Raw genomic sequence first — 20,905 nt, forward strand, 5'->3', positions numbered from 1 at the left:
GTCAAAGCTCTACTCAAATAACTGGTTGAATCTAACAATGCAAAATGCATATTTCTTCTTTATGTTCATTGGCCTTAAGATTTTAGCCAGCAGTGTATAAACTGACAAAAAAATCAATATTATAAAAAAATTATTTATGAACAAAGTCACTGCACAATTTTTTATGTCTAATATTCCAACCTAAGATTTTGTAAAAGCTTAATCTTTTTGTAATCTTCAAACATAAATTATAAATATTCATATGAGTAATAATAAAAAAATTTCAAGCAGTAACAGTTCCAGGCTTCTTAATTAGTTGGAATCTCTTCTGAAAAATGCCTATTCAACATTGAAGCATTAGTGGCAAACATATTTGACTAGAATACAGCTAGATCTTGCTAAAGGGCAACAAACTTTCTTAACCTCAAATATGGAATCAGATTCAAATGGCATTTACCACTTAATAGCCTTCTGTATATAATTAACATCTTTTCCCTATTCATTAATATTTCACATGACGAAGGACTTAAAATTCTAAAACCTGCCCTAACCCTTTACTTACTTACACTGGCAAATACAAAACTAAACTCAATGGAGTGAATTTAAAATCACCTTTAATTTGCTGCTAAAGTGAATACAAATTCATTATTAATTTTTAAAGTAATACTGACAATTGATGAAAATACAAATCTGTTTAGTGTATGTATTATTTATTTATTTATTTTGTGAGTTAATATTTACTGAATGTTTAGCCTTTTAGAAAAATAGAATTAAAAGTAATTATTTTGAAGGTAACAGCTATGACAAATTTAGTTACGTAACTCAGTAAGACTCGTGCACTGCATTTGCAAATCATTGTTGTAAGATTTACCTGATATTGTTGATGCCACACAACTCGAATCTTCTTTATTTTTTAAAGCCTTATTTAATAAGATATTCATGTAAGTACAGTGCAAGATCAGGATAGAACTTGTGGTAACCCTTGGGGTAGCTTAAGTGAATTATTCACAGATACTATTGTGATAAGAGTAGAGAGAAACATTTGTCTTATCAATTAAAATATAAAGTGATTGAATTAGAATAAGTGGAATTTTGACAAGAAAAAGAAAACTATTTAGTGTTTACAACTTACAACTCTGATATACATAATGTAAAAAAATTTTGAACATATATTCAAAATAAGTTGGTTGTGTATTGTCTATTTATTGTCAAATTTATCTCCAACAAATCACAGGCACCTACTGTAGAAAAATCCTTAGGCCACTTATTACATGACCTTAACAACAACAAAGAAGCCACTGCTGAATATCACCATAAAAGCACTGAATGGAAGTTTTTGACTTGTGACAACTTTCTTGACATAAAATTTAAGGAATCTCCTTTGTTTCAATCTAGACATCCTTCCTGGACCCTGTAATTCTTTTTTTCTATTTATTTAATTTTTAACTTTTACCATTATAATCATCAATTTAACCCATCCAACAATACTTTTAGCACACCTCGTGGGTATTGTTCCTTCACATTGTTGCAGTTCTATTATATTTTGGTTACTCTTACTTAAAATTAATTTGAAAAATTTGATGTTCATTTACCCTTGAAAAAGGTGTAAACTGAAACATCAGGTTAAATAAATTAACTTTTATCTGAACTTGTTTGTTGTATTAACTGAGAATAAGAATTCACCCACACAAATAATATAAAAAACACAAATACACACACACACACTACTACTAAGACCATCCCCACTGAATTGTCAGAACACAGAATACTTCTGTGGTTAAATTTCCCATTTCCCTTTACTGTACATTTATATTACATAGCTATTGTAGAATAGGCATCCCATACATGCCTAAGGTTACCTATTTCTTACAAGGGAACTTTTTCTTGAGACATTGAAGTGGTAATTTTATCCATTCAGAGATAATCTCAGTTAAGTCAAATCTAAGTTTCTTAAAGATGACATCTCAAGCTCAAAGAAAACAAAAGTCTATGTCATATTTGTAATTACATCTGTTTAACACTTCTTTTTAAGGTCATTCTTTATTCCTCACTTTTATTTTACCTTTACTAACATTCATTGTAGTTTCTCTTAATCACTCTTATTTGTTTTCAGAACAATACCTTTTAAAAGCACTTTGGTTTTATGGTACTGTGTTTTTGTATTAAACTGATTTTTTGAACTGACACTACAATGTGCTTCTAACATCACGAATGTACTTGTAAAATAGTAGACTACACTTACTACACACATCCAGGAATATTTCATTTGACAATATAGTTTCAAGGAACTATTCTTCCTCAAGTTTAACATTAGAACAAAAGCTCATTGTATAACTGAAAAAAGTGTTTTCATGCAGACATCCCATTAGCAGTTAGAAAGAGCAATACAACTTATATATATAACGCTGTGAACTGAGGTGTAAAGTGATCACTCATTTGAAAGAATATTGTTCAGACTAAGAGAATATTCAGTACTTAAATTGAAGATAGAATGTGTTCTAAGATTTTGCATGAGTTAAAACTAAGACTGTCATGTATTCAGCACTATAGCAGATATGAGAGCTGAAATGTTTGGGAAAGTGTGGTTTTTTTACCATCACAAACAAGATGTGATCAAGAAACTCATCTTTTACTTGGCTTGATGTTTCTATGATGTGTAAAGTCCCACATTTAATTCAATACAGCAGATGATGCATTGCAATATACAAATGAAGTGACCACAAGCATGATAAACATAATTTTCTGTGAATAAAGATGTTGTGTCATCAAGATACTTACACATGTGACACATGCTGTGTTGATATGGTTTACTACTAGGTTACAGCCATGTCAGTCATGCTTATCAAATAGTCTTATAATTCCTGTCATGTTTTAATATGTTAGTAAAAATGTATCATGCATTTGAAGGTAATGGTATTTTCTATAATTCTAATAATATGTCTGTTGAATGGATGATAATTCCTATGCAATTAAACCTAATCTTCACGTTGAGATTAGGCATGAAAAACTCACCAACTAAAGAACAACATTACACCAATACATATAACAAATTATATCATTGTAGGGTTTGTTTGTCTTTTTTACTGGTCATGTACTGAAACTTATTAAACTACATTAAAATTATTATTGAGATTACTTGTACCAACAACTATCATTTTATGTATGCAGAGTGAGTGGGTAGTGAAAGGAGGTAATTACTTGTTGTATATATAGTTTCAATACAAGAAAATATTAACTTCCAATATAATTATTTATCTCCACTCACAGTTACAGCTAGAACCACACACTGATTGGGTAGAGAGACTGGTGGAAAAGTATCTAGATCAGCATCCTTCAAAAGCATTTGAAATGCATCCATGGAGAGGAAACACATTGATGAGCAACAGCATAACACCTAAACCAGGTGGAACAAGAGATCAATTCCAAATCTGATATAAAAGGAACATATACAGAGTGGCTAGGGGAAGTCAAACCATGAGCTGGAAGTCAACTCAAAGTCCAGAGCAGTGGCACCAGGAGTTACATAGATGGCCTATGGCAGCAGGAGAGTCAACTATTTATCTCTGGCTCAGGAATCAAAAAGGAAGAGAAGCCTCCATTATAAGAACCTAAACCATCATGTCTGTAAATCCTGCACAACCAACAGTAATAAACACCATAAATGTACATCCCTACAAAGACAGGAAAGCAAAAACGAAAGCTTAAGGGTCCATTCCAGTTCATTACCAAAGAGAACTGGGAATGAAACATGCAGCCCAAAGTTTCCAGCCCACATGATGCACACTTATGTTGAATGATCCAGCTTTAACCAAACCCTGTTGCCAAGGGACCAACATCCAGGTGGCATTATATAAGAGGGATGGTTTACATCTGGAGGGATGAAATGCAAGTTAAATGAAAAGATCCATTCTAAATTAAGAAAAGAAGATTACGTTCAACTGTAGAGAGGGTGGTGTTGCACTCCTGTTGGTGGAAGATTGTTGTTTGCTAAAAAGCAGCTGAACCATGTGGTATACACATGGAGTTATGTGGAAGTTTCAAAGCTAGGGGTAAGCAAATAAATTACACAGAGAGAGAGCAGTCAAATCAAAACTGTGAGAAAAGGTAACTAATCATGTCAGAAATAAAGTGTATTGATCAGAATTATATCTGAGAGCTGAACAAGAAGTCTGAACATAAAAATAAACTGTTCAAGAATTTCGTTATTGTAAGTTACTACATCTAAAATATCAGTAAACATTCTTATGTTTATTCTATACCATTTTCATTGAAAAACTAGCAAATGAAGGACAATCTTAGTTCCCACGACTACTCTAGTTAGTTGCTGATAAAACCAGCAATTTATTTCAAAAGCATTCATATTAACAAGACTTGCAGATAAGTTTCGCCCAAGTTTCTGGTTTGTTAGCTCGTTTGTTATTAAGCACGAAGATGCACAATGGGCTATCTCTGCTGTGTTCACCTCAAATATAGAAACCCTGTTTTTAGCAATATGAGCCATCAGACTTACCACCAAACATTGATTCAAAATAGATAATAATTATACTTTTTAAATTAATTTTTAATGTACAAACAATATTGCATTTTATATGACCTTATCACTACAGGGATTATGAAATTTAGCCACAAATGTGTTACTTTGTGCCACATCAATGGATCAAACTTGTATCTATACCAATCAACTCATACATTTTAAACAAATGAAGAGCTCAGAGTAGTTAAGCTTCCAAATCTAAAGCTTGACATTTAATCATTTCTGAACTAAAAGAGGTATCAATCATATTTCTTGGTTTTCTTTACAGACTTATTCATAGTGAATATGCTCAATCAGAATATATGAAACTTAGTATAAACTCACCAAATAGTATTTAGTTTTAGCTTACAAAATTAGACAATTTTTTTCATATTTCTACAATTTCTTAAGTTAGAAAATTTCTAAAAATCTTGTTTTGAGATACTGAAAAACTTTTACCTCCCTCTGATTGTACAGCCTTGCTGTATCACGTTTCCTCTTGTTTTTGTCATGAATGTGTTTAAATGTATTCTTCTGTCCTGTTTTAATATCTCTTGGTCTACTAATCTGTAAAACAAACAGAAACAAAAGAAGTAAAGCAAACTTTCTATAAATCCTTCTCCCAATATTAATATAAAGAGAATAATACAGATGAATAATAAAAAAAATGTAGCACTTAAAACTTAAATGTTATTGCTTGACAAAAATATTAGCAACAAAATATTTATTTCATCATTTAAAATAATTCAACCCAGTTAACTTAACATGTGTAAATATAATTGTTCAGATATAGAAAACTATTATTATCCAGTTGCCACAATATTTACATTAATATAAACATTTTGAAATATATTTTTGTACATGTATAACTGAGAACATTCTCCAGTTTACATAAAACTTAATGGCTTTCACCAAAATAAAGTTTGTGTTTCTCTTGTTTAGTGCAAAACATTTATATATATATATATACACACGCGCGTGTCCGTATCCAGAACTCTGATATATTCATGTTAATCTTCAGCAGTTTAAATAAATTGAAATTCCCTAACTTTGTTCTTTTATGTTTTGTTGATCTTGGTCACACACAGAATAATTAAATAATGTTAGTTTTCTTGCATGCCAAAGGAATAAATCAAAAACATCATAAACATGGGGAAAAAACAAAAAAAAACTTACTCTTTCCACTAGTTAAAATTGGAAATTGTTATTATATGTCTAAGTAGTGCAAATATTCCAATGTCGACAATTAATAAAAAGTTGTGAGAAACAATGGTTTCTTACATTGAACTCGGCTTTCTTCATTCTAGCATAAAACTCACAAATATTCCAATGTCGACAATTAATAAAAAGTTGTGAGAAACAATGGTTTCTTACATTGAACTCGGCTTTCTTCATTCTAGCGTAAAACTCACAAATATTCCAATGTCGACAATTAATAAAACGTTGTGAGAAACAATGGTTTCTTACATTGAACTCGGCTTTCTTCATTCTAGCGTAAAACTCACAAATATTCCACTGTCGACAATTAATAAAAAGTTGTGAGAAACAATGGTTTCTTACATTGAACTCGCTTTCTTCATTCTAGCGTAAAACTCACAAATATTCCAATGTCGACAATTAATAAAAAGTTGTGAGAAACAATGGTTTCTTACATTGAACTCGGCTTTCTTCATTCTAGCGTAAAACTCACAAATATTCCAATGTCGACAATTAATAAAAAGTTGTGAGAAACAATGGTTTCTTACATTGAACTCAGCTTTCTTCATTCTAGCGTAAAACTCACAAATATTCCACTGTCAACAATTAATAAAAAGTTGTGAGAAACAATGGTTTCTTACATTGAACTCGGCTTTCTTCATTCTAGCGTAAAACTCACAAATATTCCACTGTCAACAATTAATAAAACGTTGTGATAAACAATGGTTTCTTACATTGAACTCGGCTTTCTTCATTCTAGCGTAAAACTCACAAATATTCCACTGTCAACAATTAATAAAACGTTGTGAGAAACAATGGTTTCTTACATTGAACTTAGCTTTCTTCATTCTAGCGTAAAACTCACAAATATTCCACTGTTGACAATTAATAAAACGTTGTGAGAAACAATGGTTTCTTACATTGAACTCGGCTTTCTTCATTCTAGCGTAAAACTCACAAATATTCCACTGTCGACAATTAATAAAACGTTGTGAGAAACAATGGTTTCTTACATTAAACTCGGCTTTCTTCATTCTAGCGTAAAACTCACAAATATTCCACTGTCGACAATTAATAAAACGTTGTGATAAACAATGGTTTCTTACATTGAACTCGGCTTTCTTCATTCTAGCGTAAAACTCATCATCTTCTAGTCCCCAGCCCCAGTATTTATTAGATAAACCATTAACCTGAAAGATAAAATATCATATATAAGTTCAGTTATATAGGACAGACTAGTCTAGAACCTTTCGTTTGTAAAATTCAATTCTTACACAAATAAACCGAGATGAGTAAGTTTATTGTAATACGATCTTTTGAAAAAACATTAAGATATATTCTTTAAAGAAATTCAACACTTTTTTAATGTTGATTAGAAGGTTTTATCCTTTATCCTCTGGAGTTTATTATATTTAAGAATAATTAGGTTATGTTACTAATTCAGTAAAGTAACCCTGTTGATGTAAGACAAAGTTAGAGCCTAAGTCTCAACACTGCTTTTAGAATAAGATACCAAGACTGATGAAAAAGCAACTTCCTGCAACTCTTAGGCTCTTGTTAAACAACATGACCCAAAACAACAAGATGAACAAGTGATGTATGTATTAAATTCACGATACATACTTAGAGTTTTAACACCTTTTGTTTAAAAGTTTGATATGCAAGTGTGAAAGGTGTTCTGTAGTCAAGATTACAAATTCAAGGTTTTCTATCTATATATACAAAATAGACAAATTTCTTGGAGAATTATGTTACTCTTCATCTTCATGTGACTGAAGTTAAATAGTAAGAGATTAAGAACAATTTAAATGGTTTTGCAAAATACCATCCAACACAAAGCAGATGACATTATTTTAATTAGTAAGACTCTATAAACAGAAAGTAAACAGACTATAACTGTGAAAAATATCAAGTCAACCATGTACCATGTGAACTATATCCTTCTCATCTTTACATGCCTCTGAGCAAATGCCAAATTAATAAAGTCATTCAAACACTGACAAAAAACACTTTAATTCTTCATTTAGTATTTAACACATTCAGTGAGATGTTGGTAAATTAAACCAATCTTGAAACTGTAAAACTATACATATTTATGTCTTCACTAAAAAATAAACTACATCTTTTCATCTCATATTTTACATCCTTTGTATACTCTCTAGAACCTCCAAAGTAAACACCAAGTGTTTCTTCTATACGCCTTCATAATTTATTTCTTATTTTCTCCACCCTAACACTAACTTTAGTGATATTAACAACGTAAAATAAAATTCAAAAACATGAAATAGGATTATACCTTTTTCTTACTCAGCACTGACACCAGTCTTCCATAAAGTTCCAAATTATTTATTTTAACAAATTCAATTGTTAACCTTTTCACATCAGTTTTCATTTGATAGTTTTGTTGATATACTTTGCACCAACAGGTGCTGAAATCATTTCATTAGAAGTTCTTTTTCTGGTTCCAGGAAAACTAACATAAACAGCATACAGAATACTTGGGCTTGTGCAATTTAAAATGTTTTATTCTGTAATTTTGTCAGGGTGAGTTGACAAGTTTCTACATTTTTCACTTAGTTACCTTTATTAGAAATATATGTAACAATAAACAAATATATATAATTTGGATTTGTTGTACTCCCTGTGCACTTGAGTTCATTTTTTCCTGAGCTTAGTTGAATCTCACAAATTTTAGAATACACAAAGGAATTAGCTCTCTTGTTATTGGTTAAGTTTACACACTATAACTTAACAACTTTTTTTTATAATTTCTATGAAATTTTGAAAACTTTCAGTAAACATTAAAGCTTTAAAAGACAAAGAATATCAATTTTTAATAAAGCATTTTACTAAAAAAGTTCCCCAGAAATATATAAAGTCAAAGTGGTAGCTACTCTGCATGCAACTGCAGCCAGCAGCAAGACATCATTAAACTCAGTAGGATGACCTGAACGTGGTGCATTACTTAACCTGATCTGACCTTCTGAAACAACCTTTGGCATTTTCTTTCACTGAGAGACTCTGCACCATATTGCCTTTTTTAAACTCATAAAGCATCATATGCCTAACGTGCTCTTCAGACAGATCCATCTTCATAAGGGTTTATTTGATTAATGATCAGAAAAAGTGGTGTTGGGTCAGTTTATTTTATTTGTCTGAACATTTTTATACACGTCCTACTACATATTTTAGTCATTAAAGCCTTCTACAAAGACAGAAATGACACACTTTCTGTATTAAATTTTCAGACATTTCTTATGGGATGATCCGATACTTATTTATCACAAATAGCTTGAAACCAGTAACAGTATACGTTTATACTTAAAATTTATTGTTTTATTGCCCTTGGAATAAAGTCTAACTACACAAGTTGTAAACTAACCCACATACACGTACATCACATTACCCTATGGAACTATGTCACACACAAGCTCCTGACAAACTACTTGAAAGTGTACCTCATGAAACATTTTCTTTATCTTACCTAATCTTACATAACCTAATTTTTAAATTTAAATTACTTTTATAATGATATAATTAAAAATTACAAACAAAACAAAAATATAAATACTTTCCTGAGTGTTTTTTACTGTTGATGAAACAGGGCTTTTAATACTAATGATAGTACTATACTAAGTAATTCATTATTTAATTAAATAATGCACGTAAAAACACAGAATAATATCCCATAAAAAGCAAAGCAAACAATATCCTATAACTATTACTTTGTTTGGCTTTCTAACCCCAGCAACAGCCATTAAGATTTTCAATGGGTTTCCTGTGGGAACAAAGTTTATATTGAAAAAAATTTAATACGATATGTTATTTGATAGTTTAAAACTTGAAAATGAGTAATTTACATTAAATTCCATAGTTCTCTAAGGGGTGGTAAATAAATTAAAGAAGAGAGTAAATGTCACAATTCTCAAACTAGGGTGAGAATGAAGAGCTTTAAATATTTCCTTATAAAATTAAGAAGTTAAAATTAATTTACTATTGAAAAGTGATTCATTAGCTTTGTTTCTATGTAGCTTAATTACATGTTGAATGCAACTCTCAAAAATGCTGTGACACATGCACTTTGATCTGCCTATAGCAGGATTAATATAGCTTTCAAACTGCATCTTAGATCATGAAAAATATATCAGTCACTACACAAATATGTTCCTAAACTTTTATAATTTATCAGGTCTCTATGTAAGCTATAAATATTATTCTACTAGAACTCAGAGAATATTTGCAACACTCAGGTTACATATTTAAGGATTCAGACTCGGACTAGAATTACTATCACAGAAGACTCGACCTTCAAATAAGACATAACTGAAAATATGACTCAGGAAATATTAAGAAAAAAAACCCAAAACACTGTATAAAATGCAACTACATGGTGGCACTTAATGAAATGTAACTCAATAACCAACAACCCTCATACCAATTTCTACCAGTCAATAGATAAAATATTTTTTGCAAAAACATTCATTATCACAACTGTATATTACACCATGGATAAGTTGAGAATAAATAGAATGAATACAGAATCTAAATTGAATTCTATTTACTGTCAGGTCAATGCTCTTAATAGTTTGTATAATACAGATGTACTAGCTTTGTAAAGGAACAAAACCAACAGTGTTCATCAAGATAAGGTTTTCAAGAAGCCAGAGAATGAGTATTCATGCTATCCCTTAAATCACAGATGGAGCACTTATGGAGTTTTGTGATTAGACAGCTGAAATGGATGAAAATGTCATCTTCATACAATTAAGAGATTATGGAAAACTTCAGAGATGACTGGTGTACTTTGGACAGGAAAGCCTTACAAAGTATCTTTTGCAATGGAAACTATACTGCAGAAATACTGTTAAAATACATGATGGTCAGACAGAGCATGACCAGATATAGTGACACTGACTGTTAAAAAAAAAGTAAAGCTCCTAATTTATTTTAATATAACATACTAAACCCTCTTACTCTAAACACACAACATGTGAAGGAGCATTAGTGCTTCATATTAAATCTCCTACACAGATCCTATAAATGAAACAATACATGTCAAGTGATCGTACAATGTAACATAAAAAGTAAATTACATGCTTCATACATTATTGTACAATAGTGCGATTCATTCTAGATAGCTGCAAGAAGCTACACGAGGGCCGTCTCTGCTAGTCGTCCCTAATTTTGAACTTGTAAACTAGAGAGAAATAAGGAAGTCAACAGCACCCACTGTTATCACCACTTGGACTACTCTTGTTGAAAAGTGGAATTCAACCACTGCTTAACAATGAACGCACCAACGGCCCTAAATCGTGGAACATGGTTATATTCATTTATTTCATTTAGTTTCCAGTAACAAAACAGGAAAACTCTCTTAGATCATATATAACATTGTAAGCATATACATTCAAGGATTTTCTTAATAAAATTTCTCAGTCTTTATATAACTTCATTAACAACTCATTGCAATAATAATAAACATTACATCATTTAAATTTTGTAATATAAAACAAAAATTACTTAAGAATTTGTTCTTTGCCAAAACTGAAAATAAAAAGAAACATTACTGTATAAATAGTGCAAACAATTAATATTCACATATTTTCAGCTTCAACGTAAGAAACGTTATTCTTTAGTACAAAATTACTTACTAATTCAAAGTCTTCTCTGGTTAATAGAAGAATTCCCCCCACAAAAGTTCGATAATGGTAACGAGGATGAAGATCTGGAGAGGCAATATGGAATGGTCCAGCTTTGGGATAGGAGTATTTTAAGGCAGGGTTTAGAGGAAGTAGATCAATGTCGTGCATTGCTAAGTAGTCACAATCTTCCCTACTCTGGAGATGACCAACATTAATTAGAGAAGCTCTATTAAACCTATAAAATAACATGAAATATTTCAGTGCCCAAACTAGAATTGTATTAAAATAATGCAAGATCTATAGTTTTAAAAAAGTTACAGTTCAATTTCTTACCGACCATACCACTTTTCAAAATTAAAAAACTTGAGAAAATAAAATATTTTTGTCACAAAAAAGCTATCATTATTACCCTAATAATTTCTTCACTCACTTTCACATATTCTTCAAACAAAGCTTAAATTACTTAAGCAATTTCCAACAATTTCCTGCGAGAAAAATATGAAAACAATTCTAATTAAAAACAAATTTTCATTGAGCATATAAAACTCTATCTCCTTAGTTTAACAGGAATAGTTTTCTGCAAAAAACTATAGCAACTGAGAATAGGAAAATCCAACAGTATTCTACTGTGTAAATGTGCTACACATAGTCTTGTCATCATGAACAGCAAATGTAAACAGAGCAACAAATGCAAAGCTACATGCAGACACCCTCCATGTAAACACTGGTTCCTCCTCCATTACTTCATCCAACATGTCCTGTAACCAGACAGATGTCCCTATCATTCAAGCTAAGCAAGGGACTGATGATTGCTTAACAGACCATCATCTTCTTAAATCCATTCTGAACATTCAGCTTGCTCCAAAACACTAAAAACTTCCAAGAGCAGTGCAAATGACTTCCAATGTCAAGTCTCTTCAAACCTCATTATCAGAAGTTTTTATCCTTGCCTACAACTGAAGACAGTACTAAAGACCTTCAAAAAAGATTCAAAACTACTGTCCACGTTGTCTATACTCAAAATTATTTAAAAAGAATTATTGAGGTATTGCCCTATTCTCCATCACAGGGATAAAGCCTTGCCCAAATCCTCCTGAACTGCCTTCATCCTCTTGCCTAGGATATTCTTTCAGGGTCTCAAAGTTACTTACGATTATTTTGTGGGACAACTGATGTAACATCTTCATGATAATGAGAAACTCACTTAAGTAAATAGAGCCACTAAACTATACTCATCCAATAAAATTATCAATGAAATCAACAAAATGAAACACTTCATCATCATCAACAAATTTCCTCCAAAAACAGTTGAAACAAAATACACACACACACACACACAGAGACCTAGATTAATAACACAGTCAACAACAAACAAACAGTAATAAAATCCAAGAAACAACAAACTATAAAACCTTACACTGCTGCATACCACGTATTCACAATGTCAGCAAAAAATTAACTAATATTTGGAAAAAACTTCTAGCAAAACACAACATTCCAGTAAAAATTAACTTTATTCAAAACCAGGTACAAAACTAAAGTCCATACTATATAAAAACTATATTGAAAAACATAACACCAACATAATTTATAAAATACAATGCAACAATGTCACAACTTGTATACTGGGAAAACAAGCAGGAAAATGGAAACTAGACTCAAAGAACACAAAAAAATACCTTGAAATGTTTTGAACACTGCAAGTCAAATAAGCACAACATAAAGTAGGGAAACAAATACAAACAAACACAAAATTAAAGAAGCCTTACTTACACAATAACTCAAACCAAAATTGAACCAACATAAAGGAACATCTTTATACCTACATTAATTAATAACCTAACATCTAACAACAATATCCCCTACAATCTTATATCCATTTACACTCTCACCCCTAAGACATGCACCCAACAACAGTCAACTGTAAACTCTTTTTGTTAACCTGATAATGACCTAAGAAGGTCGAAACATTGTTCTCTATTTTATTTTAATAAAAGTTTTAATACTCATACGAACCGTCTTTAGAATACATTTTTACTTCAAGTGGCTTTCTCATCATCATGAATAACATACATACATGTGACTTATATTGTTTTTCATAGAAGAGATGCTACTGCCTGGATCATGAGAATGGCTTTTACCACTGACCTTTGTGACCATGCATTTTCATCTGTTATTAGATGCTGTACTGTCATGTTTTGTATAGGGCCCGATTCTCTACGGTGACTTGTTAGCAATAAGTGTCAAAAATAAATAGACAGCACACAATCCACTTAGTTTTAAAATAATATATTCAAAACAAGTCAAACATATGTCCAAAAATTTGTTTCACTATTGGTTATCAAAGTTGTATCTAAATCTCTAAATTCTTTTTCTTGTCAAAAGTCTATAAAGTTTCTCACTGCACAGTCTATGAATGATTCACTTACGTTATCCCGCAAGTTACCATAATTGTATCCAAAACTTCAAATAACTGTCTTCTTTTCATCAAAATACACACAAATGGGTTCGCTTTAGAACACCCTTTGACAAGTTATTATTTACCTTCATTTCTGTTATATCAATATCACTGCAAAACTCACTTTAAATAGTGCCTGTTATGAACAATCACACAGTCTAACTTCACCCTTCTCTAATTTAACATATTCTAACTTAACTAACTTTTTTTTAATAAGCTGCTCTTCATGGTTAAAATGCCAGTCACTTAATCTAGATCTGTTTAATTATTCCTCACTTGCTTTCTTGACAACCTCTATGTATCTGCATGATTTTATAACATGAGACAGAAAAATCTAGAAATATTTTGCACTCTAATGACAACAATATTACACACAATGAAAAACTTTGAACCTTTGAGTAAGGTGTCATCAAAAATATTACAAAAGCCCAGTATAAAAACTGAATTGCACATACAAGGTATGACTGGTACATAACGAAGCTTCTCACAACTATTGCTTTTAAAATAATTAACTTTTAACATTCTTGTTATGTAAACTGATTATTCAATATCCCATATCCGTTTACATTTTTGTCCCTAAGATGTGACCAGCAATGGTCAATTGCAAACTTTCTTTGTTAACCTGAATATGGCCTAAGAAGGTCGAAATGTTGTTCTGTACTTTATTTTAATTAATGTTTTAATATCCATACCAGCAGTCTTTGAGAATACATTGATATAACATTTCTTGCCCATCAGATGCAAAAAAAAATGTTGGGAACAACACTAGGACCTATATGTAGTTTTCAACAACTTCATTAAGGCAACTGATTCTGTTAATCAAGAAGCATCATGGAAGGTGCTGAGCAGATTTGGATGCTCTAACAAATATATAAAGGTATTATGGCTTTCCCATAATAAGAATGATGAAAATTTTCTATAGTGGATCAGAAACTAAACCTTTTTCCCATTCAAATTGGGATCAAGCAAGGTCGTGACACTGCTACACCTGTATTCTCCATCTTTCTCACTGTCACACTGATTTCATCAAAGACTGCCTTCCTTTCTCCTACAATTAATAGTGATTACAGTATTTTATTAACAAAGAGCTTTTCAACTTGAGGCTTCTCTGCTCAAAGAGAAAAGTGTCTAAAACATTCATCTTTGACCTTGATTAGACAAATGACTGTGATATCCTTGCACATTCTGAAGAAACTTGGACTATGCTAAATCTCTTTGCAGAGACCTACCCAACCTTGGATCTCTTCCTCAACATCCAGAAAACCAAGGTGCTCCACCAACTTGCTCTAATTTCATGCAAATAACAAATGAATGGAAGACTAGGGAGATAGATGAACCTTTCCTTTACTCATAAGTTATCTCTTTCAGAGAGTGTATATCAACAGAATGGAGATTTAATGCAGGCTCTGATGTGCAAGTGCCTCTTTTGGGAAACTGTTTCAGTATGTTTTCACTGATCATGACCTTTGCAAGGACACCAAGATTCAGGTTTACAAAGCAGTCAATATCCCCACACTTCTTTATGGATGTGAAACCTGGGTGATCTATCAACAACAGTTTAAGTGCCTTAAGAAGTACCATCAATGATTCCCTCATAAGATACTTTACATCAAATGGAAAGATTGTTGCACAAATATCAGTGTCCTTGCTGAAGCAAATGTTACTAGCACCGAGTCAAAAGTCCTCAAATAGCAACTGGCTTGGACACTGCATGTTGATCTGAATTGCAACTTCCCACAATAGATTCCTTAAACTAAACTCAACCATGGCAACAGAAAACTTTACAAAGACACTGTGAAAACACATCAAGCCCAAGACCAATTGGACTACAACCTCAACTTAGCAGTAAGCAATTTTGAAACAAAGCATCATACACTCAAAACATGAGAGAAAGAGAGCAGAGGAAGATAAAGGAAAGATAACTAGGCTCAGGGCTATCCTTCCTAACAATACAACCTACAACTTTTATGAACAATTCTGTTGCTTAATCATTGGACTCTCAAAACTTAGCATGATAGAGACCATCTTAAAAATGCTACAAACTTGTTATCGTAAGATAAGATATAAAACCATTTTGTCCTGATTTCCGAGACATTTGTTTGCAACACTTTAAACAAGACAGATTTTATTAGAACCCTCCATACTGAACTACTACATTCATGACTAAGTACAATGAACAAACGTATTTGACTGCTATAAATAGTAGCACTGATTGCTTTCATAAAAGACTGGGCCTAAAAATATGAGACATTACTACAAGGTAATCAACAATGGTAAATGTGGAAAATTAATACTGGTTTTAAATTCCATTTTAAAAGCCTCATTATGAAGTTTATCTAAATATGAGTCAAATTTGAAAATTTGCCAAAAAATGCTGCATTTAAAAGAAGTAAAAAATAAGGAAGGAACAAAACAAACTTGTTAAGTGAAGTTAATGCAGGTAAACTGTTTTAACAAATGGTTTTGTAATAACATATTTTCAAATACAATACTTTAAGCATTTATTTCTTTTGAAATTTAACTGTAAAAAGCAATGTGTAACTGTTCTTAATACAAAATGATTTAAAAGTCACTGACATTTCAGCAACTCTACAATTCTTATTTTATATTCTAGCATGTAAATATTGGTAATTCGAGTTCCTAATTTGTAAGAAACTATAGACTTAGTATTTTAAAATCACAAAACATCTAGATCTAAACAGAGTATTTAACATACCATGTAACTAACTAAAGTCTATATTTATGTATGATAATTAAATATTTACTTTTCAATTAAAAAATTAACTTATATATAATGTTAAAGTCTGAATTATAATCTACAATTTGATTCCAAACTTATTGACATAAATTCATAAAATAGAATTCAATAAAATTTTAAATGCAAGTCAACAAACATAATGACATGGCCTTTGAAAGGGTTAATTTATTTAACCAAAATAAGCTCCTTTAGACTCAACACACTTCTGCCAATAAATTGTAAGTTCATAAATGCCATCTTTAAAGAACTGAATATCCTTTGATGCAATGAAGTATTCAAAGGCACTTTCAATTGATCTTTGATTTGCAAATGTTTCTTTCGTTTTAAAAAAAAAAGTCCAAATGTTTGAAAAGGTGATAATTTGTTGGGGATGAATCTGGTGTATAGGTGGATGAGGTAAAGTTAGAGACTGAATTTCATTTAGTTTTTAGACAATAACGTGCGAGACATGAGGTCGAGCACTGTCATGAAGCAGTTATGGGTCCACTATGATTAACTATTGCTTGATATTTCCGTGGCAAGTTTTGATGCATAATTAAGTTCACAACAATATTTCTCTGCTGTGATAGTTTCTTTTGGATTTAAAAATGAATAATGGATCACATTTTCTGATGACCATCAAACACTGACCATTATCTGTTTCAGGTAAAGAGCTGATTTAGGCATACGTTTTGGTACTTCTTCAAATTCAAGCCACTGTCTGGATCATCACTGATTGTTGTAAAAAAATCCATTTTTCATCACAGGTGATAACTGTATGGAGAAAATAGGTGATTTTTGTTACTAGTAAGGGGTGAAAAACAAATTTCAACTTCTATTATTAGATGGTTTTCAATCAATTCATAAAGTACCCATTCATCAAGCTTTTTCACCAAGCCAGTTGCTTTACTATGCTGGGAAACTGTTAAATCATGAGCATTAAGTTTGTTGGCAAGTTTTCTTTTGGCTTGAAAGATATCCGATTCAATCAATTCTTCATCATTAATGGTTGTCTGAGGGTGGTACCTGAGGCCTACTTTGAAAGCTTGTGTCACCATCCTAAACTCTTCTAAACCAACCCTGTGCTGTGTGCTCATTAGTTGTGCCATTACAAAATGCACGATTTATATTATGAGCTGCTGTTGCTTGAACTTGTACAAGAAAAATTAAACAAATATCAATTTTATCCCTTGTAACAAAAATCAATATATATTATTTAATTTCTGCAATAAGAATGTGCAATGTTCAAATTTGCACATGAAAATCCAACATTTTATACAAAACAGCCAGCTAATTTCATATCAACTAATGAGTTTTATATAGTACAATACTTGATTTAGAGCAATGCAACACCAGGTTTGTAATTTTTATTAAGCAACTCATTTATTCATTCAATTGAGGGCAACTATAATTTATTCTAGTTAACCATAACTAGCCAAACATTTGTTGCTACACAACATTCTTATTCCAAACACTGCTGTGGTTTCAGTATTGTATCCAACTGTATAGTAGGTTGTTAGTTACTTGAAATAGCATATTTTAGACAGCACTTAGTACAAAACTTTCATTGCATCTGGAGAAATTATATATATATACTGAGTAGTAAAAAAACATGAGGCCTTGAATGTGTTACTATAAAATTCTACTCAACCAGTACAGTAAAGGAAATTAAAACCTAACAATTTTTTTCCATTTAATACAAAAGTATAGTTTATTTCACCAATTGTGTTATTTAAGTTTTAAAGCCACCACCTGATACCTCCACAAACTGCTGTATTTTCAATCATTAGATTACCTGTGTTGATCCACTTGATTGATGATGAAAATTTTGTGTTTTACTTTTTGTTCATCAAGAAAATTCTGCATGTATGGAGCAAATACCAGCAGTTCTTCAAAACGATCTCGAAAAGGAACAATAACGGCCAACTGATGAGAATTCCCGTCTGAATTAAATCTGATCTAAGAAAATATATATATGTATATATATTAGTAAAATTAAATAATTACATTTAAATATCCCAACCTCTGATTAATTATAACCATAAATTTTTAAGCCAAAACAAAACATGTTAAAACTTAACAAAATATGCTGCATTTTTTAAAAAAATATTCTAGGGTACAAGCAACAAAGTGGAATTATAAAATGTATCCTAAGTTTTGGAGGTGATTGAAGAAATAGGCACACATTGCAGTGGGGATACACCATCTATCAGTCTTAACCTCCAATTTGCTAGTCTCACATTAAAATTAGAAATTAGAAGTTAAAATAATATATGAAAAAGATAAACATAAAAAGATGGGAAAAATAAATAAAAATAGAATAAAAATTGAGGAAAATAAGGTACTACCATTTGAGGGTAAGTAAGGGGAAAGTGAACTTAGCATTCCTGCCCCCAGTATGATAGAGGCACTAATTAACACAACATTGAACCATATCAATATTCTAAGTATATTGTGACTGTCCTGCTTTAATATGTAGCTCAAGGTGTACATCTGTATATATAAAGTATTGCCAAGTTCTTAAATTACCATATTTGTAACTAAACATTTAGTCAATTTTAGTAAAATTTCTCTGATTTTTATTTCTGTATATTTATTTAATACATTTTTGTATTTATTACAAAATAATTTAATTACTTTATCTAAAATTTATTTATTAAATCCATCAACTACTAATTAATTTTCATATCAGTATATGAACATTGTTAATAAAATATTGTAATTTACTACAAATTTTACAATATCTGAATAACTGCAAATTTATAATGTTTATAACAGATGGGCATGGCACATTACTACTTAAGGAGAATAAACCATAAATTAGAAAGTTAAAATCTTTTCTTTTGTCAAAAATATTTATCCTGTTGGATAGAAGTTCCAATGTGAGCTAAGTATTCAACTTGTATAGCAAATTTATATTTGTACAATTATGAAAATATATTTATTGAAAAATATGCAAATCCAGATATTTTTACTTTAACTTACAGATATATATAGATGATTTAATAAGCACAAATAATTCTGAAATATATATTGTTTATGTGGTTTTTTCTTATAGCAAAGCCACACAAGGCTATCTGCAGAGTCCACCAAGGCAATTCAAACCCTGATTTTAGCATTGTAAATCCGTAGACTTACCACTGTACCAGTGGGGGTGTATATATATTGTTATTGACAGCATTTATCCAGCTGAATTACAAACTGAAAACACTTTACTTTATAATACAGATACACATTATTTTGATCTATAAATTAAAAGTAAATGATAAAAAGGATATCAATATAAAAATATATAATTAAAAATAAGATTATTTAAGAACTTGGCAATACTTCATATATGCAGATGTACACCTTGAGCCACATATAAAAGCACAACAGTCACAGTAAACTTAGCATACTGATATAGTTCAATGTTGTGCTAATTAGTGTCTCCACCACATTGGGGGCAGGAATGCTAAGTTCAAGATGTAAGTTTCATTTTACTTACCCCCCCAATGGTAGTACCTTATTTTCCTTATTTTTATTTTTTTCCCACCTTGTTACAGTTCTTATTTATGCACATACACACAGATGTATCAAAATATGAATGTTGTAGTAATAATATTGAATAAAGGCATTAAACTGTTACTTTTGTTATTAATCTAATTATCTGTCAATACATTAACACGTTTGTTCTTTCATTACTCACGTGCGAGTGACATGGTTTTACAGTAAGCTACCACATGAGTGATGCACAATATGTTGCTAAATCCATGTTATGCAAATGTGATTCACAGTACTTTAAATTTGTAAAGGGCTATTTGAGCTTGGTTCATAAGGAGAATTCTTAAGCTTTTGTTATGGTTTTAAAATATGTTTAGGCAGAAAAACTCTTACTTGTATACACGTATTACATCAAAATACAAAATGTTATTTATATATATTACAAAACAAACATATGAATTCTAAATCCTTTTTTTTTTTTCTCTTCCTTATTTCTTAACTGGTTTATTTATTACAAAATACAACATACCTCTTGTTTGTACAAAAATAATGCGAGTCACATGGTACTTTCAAAGAGGCTCATGTCATTCATTTTTTTGAAATTATCAAAAACCATGTTTACACCTGATAACCCTAAATCTGACAAAATATTACTATTTGCTATAAAAAATGAAGTTGAGTCAAAGCAAAATTGCAAAACTATGACATAGAAAACAAACATGTTAAACAAAAACATGGATATAACAAAATGAAAATCTTTATGCATAAAATGTATATAAAACAGGTATTATACGTGTTCTCAAATCATACGTTTAAATTGAAATTTTCACTTTTCTATACTGAAGTCTCACTAATCTTCTATTACATATATGGCTAAATATGCTGGTGCGTTAACT

The 20,905-nt window shown here is 30.9% G+C and overlaps 1 protein-coding gene across 7 annotated transcripts in view; it reads right to left on the minus strand.

The window, feature by feature from the left end:
* The window catches only part of LOC143240143 (pantetheinase-like), a 78,931-nt gene that overhangs the window by 37,910 nt on the left and 20,116 nt on the right, over positions 1 to 20,905 (minus strand). For 4 of the 7 annotated variants that reach the window (XM_076482080.1, XM_076482083.1, XM_076482082.1 and 1 more), the window contains exons 3-6: positions 18,322 to 18,485; positions 11,341 to 11,566; positions 6,796 to 6,879; positions 4,952 to 5,059 (exon numbers count right to left, since the gene is read on the minus strand). In XM_076482080.1, the coding sequence (XP_076338195.1) occupies positions 4,952 to 5,059; positions 6,796 to 6,879; positions 11,341 to 11,566; positions 18,322 to 18,485 (582 nt within the window). Of the gene's footprint in view, positions 1 to 4,951; positions 5,060 to 6,795; positions 6,880 to 7,985; positions 8,097 to 11,340; positions 11,567 to 17,177; positions 17,301 to 18,321; positions 18,486 to 20,905 lie in introns of those variants that run through there. The other 3 variants (XM_076482085.1, XM_076482084.1, XM_076482086.1) reach the window with 3 other exon arrangements.

The sequence above is a fragment of the Tachypleus tridentatus genome, chromosome 13 (genome assembly GCF_004210375.1).
Source record: "Tachypleus tridentatus isolate NWPU-2018 chromosome 13, ASM421037v1, whole genome shotgun sequence".
Classification (NCBI taxonomy): domain Eukaryota; kingdom Metazoa; phylum Arthropoda; class Merostomata; order Xiphosura; family Limulidae; genus Tachypleus; species Tachypleus tridentatus.